Here is an 18,437-nt window from a genome sequence, read left to right on the forward strand (position 1 = left end):
GTGTATCTGCTCTTGTTTAACCTGTGTGTCTGAGCGTGTGTGTTTCTGTCTATGAAGCAGAGGGCTCTTTAAGCCCAGCCAGAGTGTTGCAGTGCCAAGGTTCCACCTGGAGTCTGTGTATCAACACCTGTAATACCCCCCCGGGCCTCCAACACCAACTTCACCTCCTCTCCTGCCTCTTCCTGTTCTCTGCCGCCTCGACTCCTCCTTTCCCCCTTCCATCATCACCCCATGATTCTACCCACAATGGCTGGGTAACATCTCTCCTTCCCTGCCTCATTCCCACCCTTTCTCACTCCCTGCCTCTCTCCCTCCCTCTCCTCTGCCTCCCTCCCTCTCCTCTGCCTCTCTCTCTCTCTCTCCCTCTCCGCTGCCTCCCTCCCTCCCTCTCCTCTGCCTCTTTCTCTTCTACCTCCCCCCGTACCACAGTCCTTCGGGGCATTGGTCCTCTGTTCTGTCCTGACCCTGAGGTAGTCCTCCTGGCTCCTGTAATTGATTTATAAAAGGTGCGTGTGATGGGGGGAGGGTTATTTGAACTATGACTGTTAGCCTTGGAAGCTGTCAATCTATTGATCCAATTGGTTGAGCACTTTGATTGATAGGGTATTGCTGTTATTGGTTTGTGTGTGTGTTTGTTTGGGGGTGGGGTTACAGGTGGGATAGCTACTCATGCTTGCTTCTGATTGGTCACGGGCTATAGCACAGCAGTTCCGATGCCTTTCTTAGATGAACGGTCACATTTGACCAGGTGCTTTTCTACGGGGGTGTTCCGTTGTAGTGCTGAGAGATAACAGGCCGACCGTGTATGAAAACAACAGGACGGTTGAACCACAAGTCTCGTGAGCGGTGGTAACACGGAGGGAGTGGGAGGGGAGAGGGGTGAGGGAAGGTCTTCACTCACACAGGGAGAACATGGGAGGTGTTTATCGAGCCGACAGGAGGAGTGGGAACACAAACACACTTCCACTTCCCTTTTGCCTCTGCTCTCCTCTCTTTCTCTCTCTCCTTCCTGTGCTTCGCTCTACGCATCTCGCCTCATCCCTTCGTCTCCGTCTCTTCCTCCTTCCACTCCTCTCTCTCCTCCCTCTCCACTCCTCTCTCTCCTCCCTCTCCACTCCTCTTCCTCCCTCTCTCCACTCCTCTTCCTCCCTCTCTCCACTCCTCTTCCTCCCTCTCTCCACTCCTCTTCCTCCCTCTCTCCACTCCTCTCCCACTCTTCCTCCCTCTCTCCACTCCTCTCTCTCTCTCCACTCCTGTCTCTCCTCCTCCCTCTCTCCACTCCTCTCTCTCTCTCCACTCCTGTCTCTCTTCCTCCCTCTCTCCACTCCTCTCTCTCTCTCCACTCCTCTGTCTCTCCTCCTCCCTCTCTCCACTCCTCTCCCTCTCCTCCTCCCTCTCTCCACTCCTCTTCCTCCCTCTCTCCACTCCTCTCTCTCTCCTCCTCCCTCTCTCCACTCCTCTCCCTCTCTTCCTCCCTCTCTCCTCTCTCTCCTCCTCCCTCTCTCCACTCCTCTCCCTCTCTTCCTCCCTCTCTCCTCTCTCTCTTCCTCCCTCTCTCCACTCCTCTCCCTCTCTTCCTCCCTCTCTCCTCTCTCTCTTCCTCCCTCTCTCCACTCCTCTCCCTCTCTTCCTCTCCCTCTTCTCCTCTCTCCTCCTCCCTCTCTCCACTCCTCTCCCTCTCTTCCTCCCTCTCTCCACTCCTCTCCCTCTCTTCCTCTCTATCTCAACTCCTCTCCCTCTCTTCCTCCCTCTCTCCACTCCTCTCTCTTCCTCCCTCTCCACTCCTCTCTCTTCCTCTCTCTCCACTCCTCTCTCTTCCTCCCTCTCCACTCCTCTCTCTTCCTCCCTCTCCACTCCTCTCTCTTCCTCCCTCTCTCCACTCCTCTCCCTCTCTTCCTCTCTCTCTCAACTCCTCTTCCTCCCTCTCTCCACTCCTCTCTCTTCCTCCCTCTCCACTCCTCTCTCTTCCTCCCTCTCCACTCCTCTCTCTTCCTCCCTCTCCACTCCTCTCTCTTCCTCCCTCTCCACTCCTCTTTCTTCCTCCCTCTCCACTCCTCTCTCTGTCTCTCTCCTTTATAGCTTCTGTTTTCCTGTGTCTCCTGCCTCCTACCTTTTCTACTTTCGGTTGATCCCCTCTCTCCCTCGTCCTCCTCTTTCCCCCCTCTTGCAGGGTCAGACAGACTTGACAGGAAGCACCCCCCCCCCTTCCCCCCAGACACACACACACATCGCGTTTCCCAAGTGTCATAGCAACACGCATGACTGCATGCACACACACTCTCTCTCTCTCTTCCTGGTCTGCATCAAGCTGACCTGCACACTTCTGGGCAGCAGGGAGGGGGAGGTGAGTGACAGCTATGGGGCAGAGGGAAGAGGCTCCTGGTGGAGGGGTGTGGGGGTAGAGAGTGTGTGTGTCTGAGCCTCTAGTGGTCCATTCAGCCGTGGTCCTGTCTAGTGGCAGGACTAGGCAAGGTGGCGCTGTTCACCAGCAGTCAAGGTCAAAGCTCCCAATGTGTATATCGCTCGCTCTCTCTGTCTCACGCACGCGCCCAGGCCCCCTTCCCCCCCCCCCCCCGCTCCCGTCCCCAGCCAGCGAGGGGCCTCGGCCAGTGATTCTTCAGGAGATACCAAGCCCCTGTGTTTGAAGCGCGGAGCAGATTGCATAAACAGAACTCCTTCCTGTTATTCAGCCCCCTCCCCACCGCACAGAAAAAAACCTGTCCATTAACAAAGCAGCCGAGCGTAAAATACCCAGATTCCCCCCGCCCTCCTTTCTTTCCCTCCCCCCCTCTCTCCCCCCTCCCCTCTGAGCTCAAATCCCAGCCCAAACACCCCCATCACACACACACACACAAACACACACACGCAGTAGTTGCCTACTACACCACTACACGCAGCTCACCTCTTCCAGCTCTCTCTCTCTTTCTCTCACACACACACACACACACACACACACACACACACACACACACACACACACACACACACACACGCTCCTTCAGCAGAGCAGGGTGTACTTATATTGTGTGTTTTATCCTCTGGCTCCTGCTGGATGACGAGAGGCAGCAAGGAGATGTGTTATTATTGAGGTGTTTATTGTTTAGGACGACGTTTGGTGATGAAAGATGGAACTGTTGGCCTAGGGATGGTCGTGTGTGTGTGGGGGGGGGGGGGGGGGGGGGGGGGGGCAGGTGTCTGTGGTGGTCTCTTCCCTGCTGAGTGGTCCAACATTAGGCCATGCCTCACTGCTCACTCTAACTCACCTCTCATCCCCTCCTCTCTCTCTCCTTCTGCTGTGACCACCTCCCTCTCCTCTCTCCACCTCTCTACCTCTCCTCTCTCCACCTCTCCACCTCTCCTCTCTCCACCTCTCTACCTCTCCTCTCTCCACCTCTCTACCTCTCCACCTCTCTACCTCTCCTCTCTCCACCTCTCCACCTCTCTACCTCTCCTCTCTCCACCTCTCTACCTCTCCTCTCCCCCTGCAACCCTCTCCCTCTATCCACCTCTTTCCACACCTCTCCTCTCTCTCTCTCCACCTCCACCTCTCTCCTGCTCCCATCTCTCTCCACCTCCATCTCTACTTCCACCCCTCCATCTCTCTCCTCGCTCTACCTCCCACCATCTCTACCTCCAACTCTCTCTACCTCCAACTCTCTCTACCTCCAACTCTCTCCACCTCCAACCTCTCTCCTCTCTCTCCATCTCTCCTCTCTCTCCACCTCCCACCTCTCTCTCCATCTCTGCTTCTCATGGTTCTTTCCTCAACAACTCAGTTTTTTCCCCCCTCGCTCATTTCATCGATCTCATATTTCACATCTCAATCAAACCACCACACACACACTTTTCAGGCTCCATACACGCATAATAACTGGGGCGTAGCCCTACTGACACAGACACACACGCACACACACACACGGGCACTGAACCACAGCTGTCACTCCGGGGAGAATTAGGTGAACGGTCAGCCTACCGGCTTAAACACCAAATCGCATCACAGGGATTCAAATTTGCGGCTTTTGGCTCTGCCAGGCCCCCTAGCGACCCCCCCCCCCCCCACCCACCCACCTCCTTAAGTCTAGACACACACCCTCTGTGATGATCATATATGCACATCTCCTGCTTGCGCTCTCTCTCCTCTCTCTCACGCCCAGCGCCCATGTGGTCTGCTGTCATGGGGAGCCTACGTGAGCCATGAGCAGAGGAGCCAACTTGTGTGGTTGTGAGGCAGGAAGTGTGTGTGTGTATGACAGAGGAGTGGGTGAGTGGAAGAAGCAGGGAGAGAGGGGGAGTGTGTGTGTGAGTGAGGGAGGGGGAGGCAAGGAGGGTGCGAGAGGAAGTGTGTGTGTGTGTGTGTGTGTGTGTGTGTGTGTGTGTGTGTGTGTGTGTGAGGCAGGGCGAGTGTGTGTGTGTGTGAGGCAGGGCGAGTGTGTGTGTGTGTGTGAGGCAGGACGAGTGTGTGTGTGTGTGAGGCAGGGCGAGTGTGTGTGTGTGTGTGTGTGAGAGGCAGGGCGAGTGTGTGTGTGTGTGTGTGAGGCAGGGCGAGTGTGTGTGTGTGTGTGTGTGTGAGTGAGGCAGGGCGAGTGTGTGTGTGTGTGTGTGTGTGTGATCACGTAAGGAGAGTGTGTGAGGAAAAGCGTGAGTGTGTGAGAGGCTGTGTGTGTGTGTGTGTGTGTGTGTGGGGGGGGGGGGGGTGGTAAGGTTGATGATGGATAGACCAGCGGAGAGAAAAGGAAGCGGGGGGCTCCTCTTCCTGCTCGCTGCCAGGCTGTCACCACGCTCAGCCCGGCCTGGTTCAGCGTTCAGCGTTGGCTAACTAGCTCCTCCACTTCAGGTTCTAGCACTTGTAGAGGGAGTTGTGGTTAGCATCTCAGTACACTGTGTGTGTGATTTGTACTAGATGCACCAGTATAAACAGGAAGTGTGTGAGTTCACAGGCTCTGTTGTGGCTTTCTGCGGATGTGACATCACAACTTGACACACACCCTCTTCTCCTATTTTCTCTCTCTCTCTCAACTCTCCTTTTGTCTCCCCCTCTGTCAGTCTAATCTCTCCCTTTCCTCTCTCTCTTTCAGTCAGCTCTTTCACCTCCCTCCCTCTGTGTCGACACGCACACACGCGCTGCGGCTTGTTGTGTCTCCACTTCCTCTTCTGACGCCAGCCGGCAGCAGCGCCGGGAGCCCCCCCCTTCATCTCCAGGGGGGGGGGGGGGGGCGGGGACGGATGCACCCTCCCCCCCTCCCCCCTTCATCTCCAGGGGGGGAGGGGGGGGGGGGGCAGGGACGGATGCACCCCCCCCCCCCTCCCTCCTGTCTCGTCCCTTCTGGGAGAAACTCGTTCACGGGGAGGTCAGATTATGACTTGACGGAGGTCTCCCTCTCTCTCCCCCTCCTAGTCTCTCCTCTGATCTCTCTTCTCTGGTCTCCCCGTGTGGAGGGGGGCTCAGATCTCTGCAGGAGGGGGGTCAGATTGCGGCGAGCCGCTGTGGGTCTCTGTGGACGAGCCGCTTTTACAACAAGGCCCTTATTATGCTAATGCTCTGCTTCAGATGAAGTTGCAGTTTGGGCAGGAAGTGGCCGGGGCCAGAGCTGGCAGAGAAAGGTCATTGGATGACGGGGCCGGCCTGCCAGGAAGCCAGAGGCCATGTGGAGAAGAGAGAAAAGGGGGGGGGAGGAGGGGAAGGAGAGGGGGAGGGACAGGGGGGAGGAGGGGAAGGAGAGGGGGAGGGGAATTCTCTAGTGGGGGAAGTTTGAGGCTGTGCACACCTCCCCCACTCAGACAGACACACACGTATGTACACACGCGCACACACACACACGCGCCCTCCGTCGTGTGTTGAGTTTGGGACACCCAATACCAGGGCTGGGTGTGTGCCTGGCTTATCTCACACACCTCCATAAGTCCCTCTGCTCATCTGATTACACAGCTCAAGACACGGGCAGGTTGAGGACACGCACATACACACACACACACGCACACGCACACACGCTCCCCCACACACACACAGAGAACCACTCCAACAACAACCTGGCTCACATTCTTTCATCTCTCTGCCCAACAACAAACACTGCACAACTCTGAGACCATCCAAACACAAGAGGCTGCTTCAACACACACACAACACTGGCTCACATTCGTTCTCTTTCTGCCTAACAACAACAACACACACACACACACTGGCTCACATTCTTCTCCTTCTGCCCAACAACACACACACACACGCAGGCCAGAGCAGGTGGCTGCCTCCTTGTATTCTCACATCTGCTGGGCTGGTCTGGCAGCTGCTGCTGTTTAAACACAGCTCCTACTCCTGCTACCAGCCTTTGTTCTCTGCGCTCCTCTCCAAACCAACACTCAATGAGTTTAGTATAGTGTGTGTGTGTGTTGGAGAGAAGTCTTTTGTTTGAAAGCAAATGGAAACTGAGGTGGGATGGAGCGGGGGGGGGGGGGGGGAAGAGAAGGAGGAGGAGGGGGATGAAAGAGACTGGAGGAGGGAGGGGGGGTGGTGGTGTTGCAACTGATTTAACTGCTAAACATGGGCTACTTTGCAGAGCCTGCTTACTGGGTTGGTCGGGGGTTGGGTGATTACATATAGTTGACCACAGCTTACGTAAGTTCCAACGCTAATACGGTTTCTCTCTCTCTCTGTCCCTTCCTCTCCTCCCTCCCTCCCTCCCCCGCCCTGCAGGACTCGTCACCTGCCTGCTCCTGACACTGCGTTCTCGCTCTCAGAGAGAATTAGGGAAATATGGAGTGACATGCTGCAGATCAGCTAGCGGCTTAGCAGCTTTGAGGACATCCACCTCCCGAGCGAGCAGATCCCCCCCGGCAGCCAGGCAGGCAGCATGGCTGACCCAGGGATGATGAGCCTGTTTGGGGACGACGCCAGCCTCTTCTCGGACGGGCTGGAGGGCCTGGGAGACTGTGGCTTCCCCCAGGGTGCCCAGGCCAACGCCATGGGCCAACAGATGCCCCTGGAGCACCAGGGCTACGGCTCCCTCTCCTCCTCCTCCCTCCTCCTCCCCTCCCAGCCGGGCCAGGCCAGCGGACCAGGACCAGGACCCGGCCCGGGACAGCCCAAGATGGGGCTCCCCTATGACCCCTTCTCCCCCTACGAGCAGCAAGGAGGACAACAACAACAGCAGCAGCAACAACAACAGCAACAACAACAACAGCAACAACAGCAGCAGCGCATGATGGCTAACGGCCCCGCCCTCAACGGCCTCGCCGCAGCCCAGTCCCGTTACCACGGCAACGCGGCGGTCCCCCACGGCAACGCGGGCCAGGGCCTCCAGCAGCACCAGGTGTACCCGGGGGCGCACGCCGACGGGCGCCAGCAGGCCTTCCCCGACGCGGGCGCCGTGTGGGGGCCCCCCCCCCGGGCCGTCCAGGTGCCTGAGCAGGGCCGGCCCCCCTTCCAGCAGCAGCAGCAGCAAGGCGGGGCCAGCCAGCAAGGCCACGCCCACCAGATGGGGGGCTACATGGGGCGGAGCGACTACGGGGGCATGCAGGGTCACGGCCAGACCCAGACCCCCCCCAGGGTCAACCACTTCCCCCAGCAGGCCATGGCCCAGGAGCCCAGCCACTACATGGGCCACGTGGGCATGCCTGGCCCCCCCATGCGGGCCCCCATGGCCCAGCAGCAGTTCCTCCACCGCCAGGGCCTTCAGGACCCCCTGACCCAGCCCCGCTACCCCCAAAGCCCGTCTCGCCAGCCCCCCCAGCAGCAGCAGGTGCTGGCCGGACGGCCCCCCCACCAGAACATGGGCTTCGGTCTCCACGGCCAATCCCAGCCCCAGCAGGTGCCCCCCAGTGCGGTGGGAGGCTCCGCCCAGTACCCCCCAGGCCCCGCCCACTACCCGCCCCAGTACGCCAACATCAATCAGGGATTAGGAGGCAGCCCGGGCATGGGTCCGGGCATGGGCCTTACCGCCACCAGCAACCCCCCCAACAGCAGTACCAGTGGGGCCATGGGCCAGGCCCAGCGCTACCCCCCCAACGCGGGGCCCGGGGCTGCTGGGCCACCTCAGAGGTACCCTGGCCCCCCCCAGGTCCACCAGCAGTCGGTCCACCCCCACCCCGGCCAGATGACGGGTCAGCCTATGCACCCCCCCACCCAGCCCCAGGCCGGCCCCCAGCACCTGGCCCCCCCCACCTCAAGGATCCTACAGCCCCTCCATGTCGCCCATGAGGGGGATGGTCAACCCTGCCGGCACCCCTCCTCCCCAGCAGGTTCGGCCCCCCAGCGCCGGCCTGGTCCCCGATGTAGTGGGCTACCCCGGGGTCCCCATCCAGGCCCCCAACACCATGGTACCCCCTCAGAGGACCCCCACCCCCTCGGGTGGGCCCCAGCCTCACCCCCAGCTCCACCCCCAGCACCCCGGCCACCCCCACCAGCTCTACCCAGGCATGCCCCCCAGCCAGTCCCAGAGAGGGCCCCTTCCCCAGGCCAGGCCCCCGGGGCCTTCCCTGGTCCACGTGGAGGTTCCAGGTGGCCCAGGGGACCAGCGGCTGCTCCCTCCCCAGCAGCAAGGCTCCAGAGCTGGGCAGCAGCTGCAGCCACCACCCCTGGCCTTCCAGCAGCTGCAGCAGGTGCACCCTGCCCAGGCAGCACTGCAACCCTCCCAGAACCAAACGCACCTGGCTGGACCCCCCCACCACCTCCAGAACTCCCCGCCCAACCAGTCGCCCTGGGCCCCTCCTCACGTGTCGTCCCCCACCCAACAGAAAGTGCCTCACACTCAGGTGAGTGTCTGCTTTGATGTGGAACTGTGTGTGTGTGTGGGGGGGGGGGGTTGTGTTGTACACGGGCGCACTGCTTGTGTGTTTGTTTTGCTTTTGTGTGTGTGTGGGGGGGAAATATGTGTGATAGACAACAGTTATTTTGGAGACTGCTCATGAGAGGTGTGGGGGTGGAGGGTGTTGGGTGTGTGTGTTCGGTGGAGGGTGTTGGGTAGGTGTGTGCGTGTGTATGGGGTAGAGGGTGTTTGGTGTGTGTGTTTCCTCTGCTACATATCCTGGCCCTCCCCAATACCCCGGCGCCACACTGCTAATCTCCTAACCCTCCCCTCCCCTCTCTCTGAGGGGGAGTACTCCCTTCCTGCTCTCTAAGCATCTCTCTCCACCCCCGCCTGCTTTCTTTCCGCCTGCCTGCTCTCTCGTTCTCTCTCTCCTAGATCCTCCTCTTCTGCCTCGTCTCTTCTATCTCAGCACGTCTCTCCCCCTCTCCTCTGCTCTCTCTCTCTTTCCTTCCTCCCCCTTTACTGTTTCTCTCCCACATCCATCTCTTTTTCTCTCCCCCCTTTTCTCCGTTTCTCTCTCCCTCATCTCTCTCTCTTTCCCCCATCTCTGTGTGTCTCTCTCTCTCTCTGTTTGCCTAGTCTGTCTCGGAGGAGTCATGCGTGAGTTAATGGTGTACAGCAGGATGTGCCCTGTCGAGAGGGAGAGGGAGAGAGAGAACTGGGGAGAGGGAGGGGAGGAGGGAGAGGGGGGATTGAGAGGAGGGGAAGAGTGGGTAAGTCAGTGGGGAGTGGAGGTTAGTAGCTCTCAATAGCTGCCTGTGTGTGTGTGTGCTTGCTTGTGTTTGCTATTCTGTGTGTGTGTGTGTGTGTGCATCACGTGCCCCTGCTTCCATTAGCTTGTTTTGTGCTCAAAGCTTCTTTCTCTGCTGACCCATTCACAGACAATGGCCGCCCTGTGGCAGCACACACAGATCCAGCACTTAGTGTCTCTCTCTGTCCTCTTTCTCATTCACACCATCGCCGCTCTCCTCTGCTCATCCCACCCCACCCCCCCGTCCTCCTCCTCACCAGCGGACACCCCCACACACACACCCATCCGGCTTCTATAGCGCGCTCCGATTAGGCAGTTTTGTGGTTGACATTTAAGATGTCAGAGTTAATTTGCCCAACGCGAGTGACCTAGATGTTGCACACAGTTGAGCCGCACGCATCGCTTGGGTGCGCTTGATTCGGTGCGCTGGCTGGCTGGAGGGAGGTAGCCCCATTATCAGCGAGCCGCCTGGCTCAGGAAATGTGCCTGGGGATGTTAGCCGGTCGTGATGGACTGGAGTGCTTCCTGTGGTGGATCTGATGTTGTTGTTGTAGGAGACCCCCCCCAACCCCCCCTCTCTGTGACACACATGCGCACCCACACGCACACACTTTTGCGGTGGCTGTGCCTGTCTGGGCAACTGCTCTAAGCCCTGTCTGCTCTCTAATGTGGCTATGGACACGCACACACACACACACACACACACAGCTCCATGTTCCTCAAAGCCCCAGCTCAAGGTCACTACACTGATGGAAAGCTGCTCCGTGACCTTTGTTCTACATAACATCAGTCATTCTCTCTCTGTCTCTCCCCCTCTCTCTCTCCATCCCTCCCTATCTTTCTCTCTCTCTCCATCCACCTGTCTCAATCACTCTCCATGAATCCATCCTTTCATCTCTCCGTCAAACTCTCTCCATTTCTTTATCTTTCTCCATCACTCCACCCCCCCACCCCCCACCATCTCTCTCTCCCTCCATCATTGTGTCTCTCCATCACTGTTGATCTACATAGACATATCACTCTTTCTGTCCATCTGTCACACATTCCACCTCTTACTGTCCCACTCTGCTGCATGCTTTCTGGTAGTGGTGATGGGTAGGGACTGCAATGAAGAACTGGTAGGAGAGACCGGTAGGAGAGACCGGTAGGAGAGACCGGTAGGAGAGACCCCGATAGGAGAGACCGGTAGGAGACACCAATAGGAGAGACCAATAGGAGAGCCCGGTAGGAGAGACTGCAGTAAGGAACTGGTAGTGGCGGTCTGACAGGACAGACAGACTGGTAAGAGAGACAGGGCTATGGGTCTGGTAGGAGTGACCAGTAGGAGAGACCGCAGTATGGCTGTGTCTCTGTCAGTCTCTCTGGGTGCGTGTGTGTGTGAGAGAGACACACACTCCAGTCTAACAGGAAGAGATGAGCTGATAGTTCTCTAGAGTGTTCCGAGTCCTGAGGCCATAGCTGTCATCTAGTTTAAAGACTGAAGTGTGTGTGTGTGTGAGAGAGGGTGAGATCCCGTTCTCACCCTTTAACCCCTCACCCTTTGAAATGCTCACCAGTACTCGCACACTAATCTGTAACTGTGTAGGTTTTCTGGTTTGATGCCTCGCTTACACTGGTGTTAGGCTTTGAGATCTGTTCTGGGGATTAGGAATTTCCTGGGGCCGTACATTCTACCCTAGGGTCCTACTCCCTTCCCTGGAGTCCTACCCCAAACTCTTGTCCTGCCTCCTACCTTAGGGTCCTACCCCAAACTCCTGGGTCCTAGCTCCTACCCTGTGGTCCTAACCCCCTGGTTGGTGCCGGTGGTGGAACATTGGATGTGAGCACTTACTATTTTATACTGACTGATGCATGATGGCTCATCACACCGTCGTGTGTGTGTGTGTGCATGGTCACATCTTCTACTGCTCCTCACTGCGCTCTCCTCTCAATTCATCCCTTTCCCTGCCGGTTTCTTTTATCAACCATCTCTCCTCTCATCATCCCCTCCTCCCCCTCCTCACCCACTCATCCTCTCATCCTCACCTCATCCCTTCCTCACCTCATCCCTTCCTCACCTCATCCTCACCTCCTCACCTCATCCCCTCCTCACCTCATCCCCTCATCACCTCATCCCCTCATCCCCTCCTCACCTCATCACCTCATCCCTTCCTCCCCATATCCTCCTCTCCCTCCTACCTCCTTCAGGGAGTATTTAGCTGGGAGAGCCAGATTACCCGTCACGTCACTCTGGCCCTTCTGAGGGATGGAACCCGACACCGGCCGGATCCTATTCTGCTCCGCCACTGCTGTCACATTAGCCATGCAGCCTGTGTGTGTGTGTGTGTGGGGCTGGCTGTGTGTGTGTGTGTGTGGGGCTGGCTGTGTGTGTGTGGGGCTGTGTGTGTGTGTGGGGCTGGCTGTGTGTGTGTGGCTGCCTGTGTGTGTGTGTGGGGCTGTGTGTGTGTGTGTGGGGCTGGCTGTGTGTGTGTGTGGCTGCGTGTGCACCAGCTCTGGCCCATTGTCATTCATGTGATTGATTATCGGGGGAAGCTTGGCAAGAGGAGACATCTATCTGTTAAAGAGGCAGCACCACCTCCAACTCACTCTGTCTCTCTCCTCTCCCCCCTCTCTCCTCTCTCCTCTCCCCCCCTCTCTCCTCTCCCCCCCTCTCTCCTCTTTCTCCTCTCCCCCCCCTCTCTCCTCTCTCTCTTCTCTCTCCTCTCCCCCCCTCTCTCCTCTCCCTCCTCTCTCTCCTCTCCCCCTCCTCTCTCCTCCCTCCCCCTCTCTCCTCTCTTCCCCTCACTCCTCTCTTTATTTATTTTCTCTCACACACACTATCTATGCTCCTTATCTATACCCACAATCCTTCGTTCTCTTTCTTGCATGCCCTCCTCCCTCCCCCTCTCTCCTCCTTCTCCTCCCTCCCCCCCTCTCCTCCCACTGTGCTCTCCCTGCTGTCTAGGTTGGGCTGTGAAGCCATCCTCCGTGACCTTGCTGTAGTTTGGCATGCACCCTGCACCCAATCTGTCTGCTGCACTGTGTGTGGGTGTGTGAGAGAGAAAGAGAGAGGGGGGGTAGAGAGAGAGAGAGAGAGACACTCGCTAGGCCGTTTACAGGAAATTAGCATTCTCCTGCTGCATTTGATGTGGTTTCTACAAAAAAAGTTGATTCTTTGACTGATGCTGGGCCTGGGGGAGAAAAGTGACACACAAACGGTGCAGATCTCTCATGTGTCTTTCCTTTCTGTCTCTCGTGGAAACGGAACCAAGAGAGACAACCTCTGCTTCTCTTCCCTCTCTCCCTCTCTCCTATAAAAGGCTGCTGTTGCATATTGCAGTAAACATGCTGATGTCCATAAACACACAAACCACCAGCTCTCCCTCCTCCCATCCCTTCATTCCCGGTGCTCTCCCACCAGCCCCTCCCAGGGTGTTTTGAAGTATGGATATAATTTATTCGTGTCATAATGCCTGGGCCCCATCTGCTTCTGGGACTGTGGGCAGCTGGAAGCCCCAAACAGCTGCCAACGTGCTTCCTGTCAGGCCTGCTCTACTGGGGATAGGGAGGGGGGAGGAGAGGAGGGAGGAGAGGAAGGATGCAGACAGGCAAGGGGGAGAGGTGTGTGTGTGTGTGTGGAGAGACCGTATACAGAGATGGGGGGTGTTCGGGGGGTGGGCAACACTATATGTATGTGACTAGTATAGATATTTCTCCACTATCTTGATACAATACGAATGTGATTTGTTTTTTCTATTTATTACACCTTATGTTGTCTTTTCTGCCAGGGCATATCAACAAATTAATCTTTCCTCCTCTCTCTCCTCCATCCCTCTCTCTCCTCTCTCTCCTCCATCTCCCCCCCCTCTCTCCTGGCAGCATTCCCCGTCAGCGCCAGCAGGAGAGTCTCCGGGCCCTGACTGGACACTCAGAACCACGGGACCCAACAGCCAATCAGCCGGCCCTGACCAGCAGCCCCTCCCCCAGCCGGACGCCAAGCCAAAAAAGAAGAAGAAGAAGAAAGCCAAGGTGAGCGCGGAGGAGGAGGCAGCGGGCGAGGGAGGGATCATGATGATGAAAGCAGAAGGAGGGGCGGACGGCGCGGGCGGGGCAGGAAGTGATCCGTCCAGGATGGATCTGGACCCGGCCGCGGCGGGGGCCCTGGAGGAATCGCCAGGAGAGAAGAAGAAGAAATCGAAAAAGAAACCAAAGGAGAAGTTGGAGGCCAAGACGCCCAAGGCTCCCAGGACTCCCAAAACACCCAAGACCCCCAAAGAGCCCAAGGAGAAGAAGCCCAAGACCACCACGCCCAAGACCAAGGCCCCCAAGAAACCCAGGTAGGTCTCGGCTCCGCTGGTAACACTGTAGAAGACCTGGTATCTCCTGAACACACCTGCTAACACTGTAGAACACTTGGTATCTCCTGAACACACCTGGTATCACTGGAGAACACCTGGTATCTCCTGAACACAGCTGGTAGCACTATAGAGGTCCTGGTATCTCCTGAACATAGCGGGCAGCACTATAGAGGTCCTGGTATCTCCTGAACACAGCTGGTAGCATTATAGAGGTCCTGGTATCTCCTGAACAAAGCTGGTATCACTACAGCCTGATACTGTCCTCCAGTTGGCCTCCTTACATGACCTGTTGCCGCGCCCTCTCTTCAGTCACGTGACCAATCAGAGCGCTCCATAACCTCTGAGATCAAAACCCTGAGCGATCTTGCGTGGCCGAGTGCGGGCGCTAATTATTTCTGTTTCCTTTTAAAGGAATAGTCCACTGAAACATGTACCGTACTTGGCCGGTGCGTCTGATCAGAGAGCTGATCTGGTGGTGTTGTTAGGCAGATCAGGACAGCAGGTGGGACACCGTGCAGGTGTCCAGGCTGTGCCTGCATCTGCTTGGGGGGAGATGGTTCTAGAAAGACAGAGACCTCACCTGTCTCCAGCAGCCTTCAGAGGGGAGGGGGAGAGGGAGAGGAGTTGCGGAAAGAAGAGGTAGAGTGGCAGGGATGAATTGATAGAGGGAGAGAAAGGGGGGGGGAGAGGACGGGCAGGGGAGAGGAGAGTAGGGAGAAAGAGAGAGTAGGGAGAAAGAGAGAGGCGTCGAAGCTGGGTATGACAGAGTGGAAAGAGAGTTTTAGGTGGGGGGGAGGAGAGGAAGGAGTGAGAGAGAGCAGGGTCGTTCCATTGTGGAGGTGGTAACATGAGCTGCCTGAGGAATGTCAGCTAGTTGACCCCGCCCCCTCCTCCCCCCTCCCCTCCTCTGTCACTCCCCTCTCCCCCTGCAGATCCTTTCATCCTCAGGAAGAGGGAGGAGTCAGCCCTGCATCTGTGGCCCAGCGCCGGGCAGGGGTCAGTGCAGGGAGGGGTGTGTTTTCGTTCAAGAGGGGGGAGGGCCAAAGTATGTGTGGCTGCATCCAGGGAGAGAATGTGTATGTTTCTGTTTGTTTGTGCTGGTGGTGTGTGTGTGTGTGTGTGAGAGAGAGAGAGAGAGAGAGAGAGAGAGAGACGGGGGAGGGGCTGGTAATCACAGGGCGCAAAATGGCGTCTAATGGTAATGAGGTCCATGCTGGTTGATTTAGCCTGTGTGTGTGTGTGTGTGTGTGTGTGTGTGTGTGTGTGTGTGTGTGTCCGGAAGACCAGCTAAAACCCCTGCACACCGGCGCAAACTGGCTCCAATCAGTGTGTGTATCTCCAGTCCTCCATTTTGTGGCCAGGCCAATGGGTTAATTTAGCATAATAATGGTGGCAGACAGGGAGCCCTTTCAGCCCAGCTCTGCTCTGAAATGGTGGACAGGCAAACTGTTTAAGTCGGAAGGTTAAACAGTTGGAAGGTTCTAGAACCTTCCGCCTGTATTAGAAGGTTCTGGAACTTCCAGAACCTTCCGCCTTCATTAGAAGCTCTGGAACTTCCAGAATCTTCCGTCTTCATGAGAAGGTTCTGGAACTTCCAGGACCTTACCTCTTCATGACAAGGTTAGACCTGGACCTGGGTGTTGGGCAGAGCTGGTCCCAGATCAGCCTTCCTCTCCCACACCTCCCCTCATGGACAGCATGGTGTCTGGAGGGGGGGGGGGGGGTGGGAAGAGAGAGAGAGGGGAGGAGGTAGAGAGAGGGGAGCTGTGTGTGTGTGTCCGGTAGTATCAGACAGGGCTGGATCAGCAGGTCTGGACATCCAGCCAGAGAGGCTCACTTCCTGTGTTCTGACCTTGTGTTTGTCAGTTCTCTCTCTCTCTCACCCACCCCCTCCCTGTTCCTGTCACTCCCTCCCTTTTTTTCTCCCTCTTCTTTTTTCGCTCGCTCGCTCTCCTCACTCTCCCTCGTTTCCGTCTTATCTCATACCTCTCGTCCATCTTTTCCTCTCTCCCTACCCCTCCTTCTCTCCCTCTTTCCCATCTCTCCCTTCCTTTTTTTCTCTCCTGCCCCTCTTTTCCTCTCTCTCCCACCCTCCCTCCGTCACACACCCACCATCTCTCTCTGTCACACACCTATAATCTCCCTCTCTCTCACGCGCGGTCATCCTAAGAGGAAGCACAGCTATAAATAGCTTCCTCTCCTGCGTAGAAGCCACACCCGCTTGTGTGTGTGTGTGTGTGCGTGTGTGTGCCGCACACACGCAGTCGTGTGCTGCTCCGTGTGTGAGGATGTAGAAACATCCTCAGGGCTGACGCAAGGGTTTGTCTGTTTGCATTGAGGTAACACACACACAAGTGCCTTGCCCAAGGACACAACGTCAGTTGGCATGACCGGGAATCGAACTGGCAACCTTCGGATTACTAGCCCGATTCCCTCACCGCTCAGCCACCTGACTCCCTTATGTGTTTATCTACCTGTGTTGCCTGCGTTGGGCCCCTCCCTAGACTGGTCACATGACAAGCAGGCGTCTACCTCCTATCAGGACCAGGCCCTGTGTGCGGTGTGTGTTTATGACCTGGGTGTGGTTTGTGCTCTGTGTGTTTGTGCGGTTATCTCCATGATGAGGGTGTGTGTGTGTGTGATGGCAGGGGAGGTGCAGGGGTCTAGCTGAGAGTGACTCATCTCAGCACTCCCAGCAGGTGTCCTATAACTCTCCCATCGACCTCCTCCTCCTCCCTATCCGCCTCCCTTCCCCTCCCCCCTCCCTCCCTGCTCACACACACTTACTCTCACACACACACACGCGCGCGTGCGAGCCAGCCTCAGCTGGGTGGGGTGTAAATGTCAGGGAGGCCTCCAGAGAGCACGGCTCTGCCACAGCCCCATTGCATCATGGGAGCTGCATCGCTGTGTAGCACCTGGAAACCTGATCTACACACACACACACGCGTTCTGACACACACACACACACATACAGCCACACACTTAAAGAAGCAGTATTGATCGATCAGGCCACCAGAGCAGATACATGTATGACCAGGTCAGCTGGACTGGAGACACAGGGACACTGGTGAGGATGGAGAGAGATGGGGGAGAGACTGTTCTAGATGGGGGAGGGTGGAGAGACTGGTCTAGATGGGGGAGGGGGGAGAGACTGTTCTAGATGGGGGAGGGGGGAGAGACTGGTCTAGATGGGGGAGGGGGGAGAGACTGGTCTAGATGGGGGAGGGGGGAGAGACTGGTCTAGATGGGGGAGGGGGGAGAGACTGGTCTAGATGGGGGAGGGGGGAGAGACTGGTCTAGATGGGGGAGGGGGGAGAGACTGGTCTAGATGGGGGAGGGGGGAGAGACTGGTCTAGATGGGGGAGGGGGGGAGAGACTGGTCTAGATGGGGGAGGGGGGAGAGACTGGTCTAGATGGGGGAGGGGGGAGAGACTGGTCTAGATGGGGGAGGGGGGAGAGACTGGTCTAGATGGGGAGGGGGGAGAGACTGGTCTAGATGGGGGAGGGGGGGAGAGACTGGTCTAGATGGGGGAGGGGGGAGAGACTGGTCTAGATGGGGGAGGGGGGAGAGACTGGTCTAGATGGAGGAGGGGGGAGAGACTGGTCTAGATGGGGAGGGGGGAGAGACTGGTCTAGATGGGGGAGGGGGGAGAGACTGGTCTAGATGGGGGAGGGGGGAGAGACTGGTCTAGATGGGGGAGGGGGGAGAGACTGGTCTAGATGGGGGAGGGGGGAGAGACTGGTCTAGATGGGGGAGGGGGGAGAGACTGGTCTAGATGGGGGAGGGGGGGAGAGACTGGTCTAGATGGGGGAGGGGGGGAGAGACTGGTCTAGATGGGGAGGGGGAGAGACTGGTCTAGATGGGGGAGGGGGGGAGAGACTGGTCTAGATGGGGGAGGGGGGAGAGACTGGTCTAGATGGGGGAGGGGCGAGAGACTGGTCTAGATGGGGGAGGGGCGAGAGACTGGTCTAGATGGGGGAGGGGCGAGAGACTGGTCTAGATGGGGGAGGGGGGAGAGACTGGTCTAGATGGGGGAGGGGGAGAGACTGGTCTAGATGGGGGAGGGGGGAGAGACTGGTCTAGATGGGGGAGGGGGGGAGAGACTGGTCTAGATGGGGGAGGGGGGAGAGACTGGTCTAGATGGGGGAGGGGGGAGAGACTGGTCTAGATGGGGGAGGGGGAGAGACTGGTCTAGATGGGGGAGGGGGGAGAGACTGGTCTAGATGGGGAGGGGGGAGAGACTGGTCTAGATGGGGGAGGGGGGGAGAGACTGGTCTAGATGGGGGAGGGGGGAGAGACTGGTCTAGATGGGGGAGGGGGGGAGAGACTGGTCTAGATGGGGGAGGGGGGAGAGACTGGTCTAGATGGGGGAGGGGGGAGAGACTGGTCTAGATGGGGGAGGGGGGAGAGACTGGTCTAGATGGGGAGGGGGGGAGAGACTGGTCTAGATGGGGGAGGGGGGGAGAGACTGGTCTAGATGGGGGAGGGGGGAGAGACTGGTCTAGATGGGGGAGGGGGGGAGAGACTGGTCTAGATGGGGGAGG

At 57.7% G+C, this 18,437-nt stretch overlaps 1 protein-coding gene across 1 annotated transcript in view; it reads left to right on the forward strand.

Annotated features, from left to right (window-relative positions):
* The window catches only part of chd7 (chromodomain helicase DNA binding protein 7), a 56,263-nt gene that overhangs the window by 4,612 nt on the left and 33,214 nt on the right, over positions 1-18,437 (forward strand). The window contains 2 exon segments of the mRNA XM_062482095.1: positions 6,689-8,144; positions 8,146-8,395. Coding sequence (XP_062338079.1) covers positions 6,846-8,144; positions 8,146-8,395 — 1,549 coding nt within the window. The 5' untranslated portion in view covers positions 6,689-6,845.

This window comes from Osmerus eperlanus, chromosome 16 (assembly GCF_963692335.1).
Source record: "Osmerus eperlanus chromosome 16, fOsmEpe2.1, whole genome shotgun sequence".
In the NCBI taxonomy this organism is placed as follows: Eukaryota; Metazoa; Chordata; class Actinopteri; order Osmeriformes; family Osmeridae; genus Osmerus; species Osmerus eperlanus.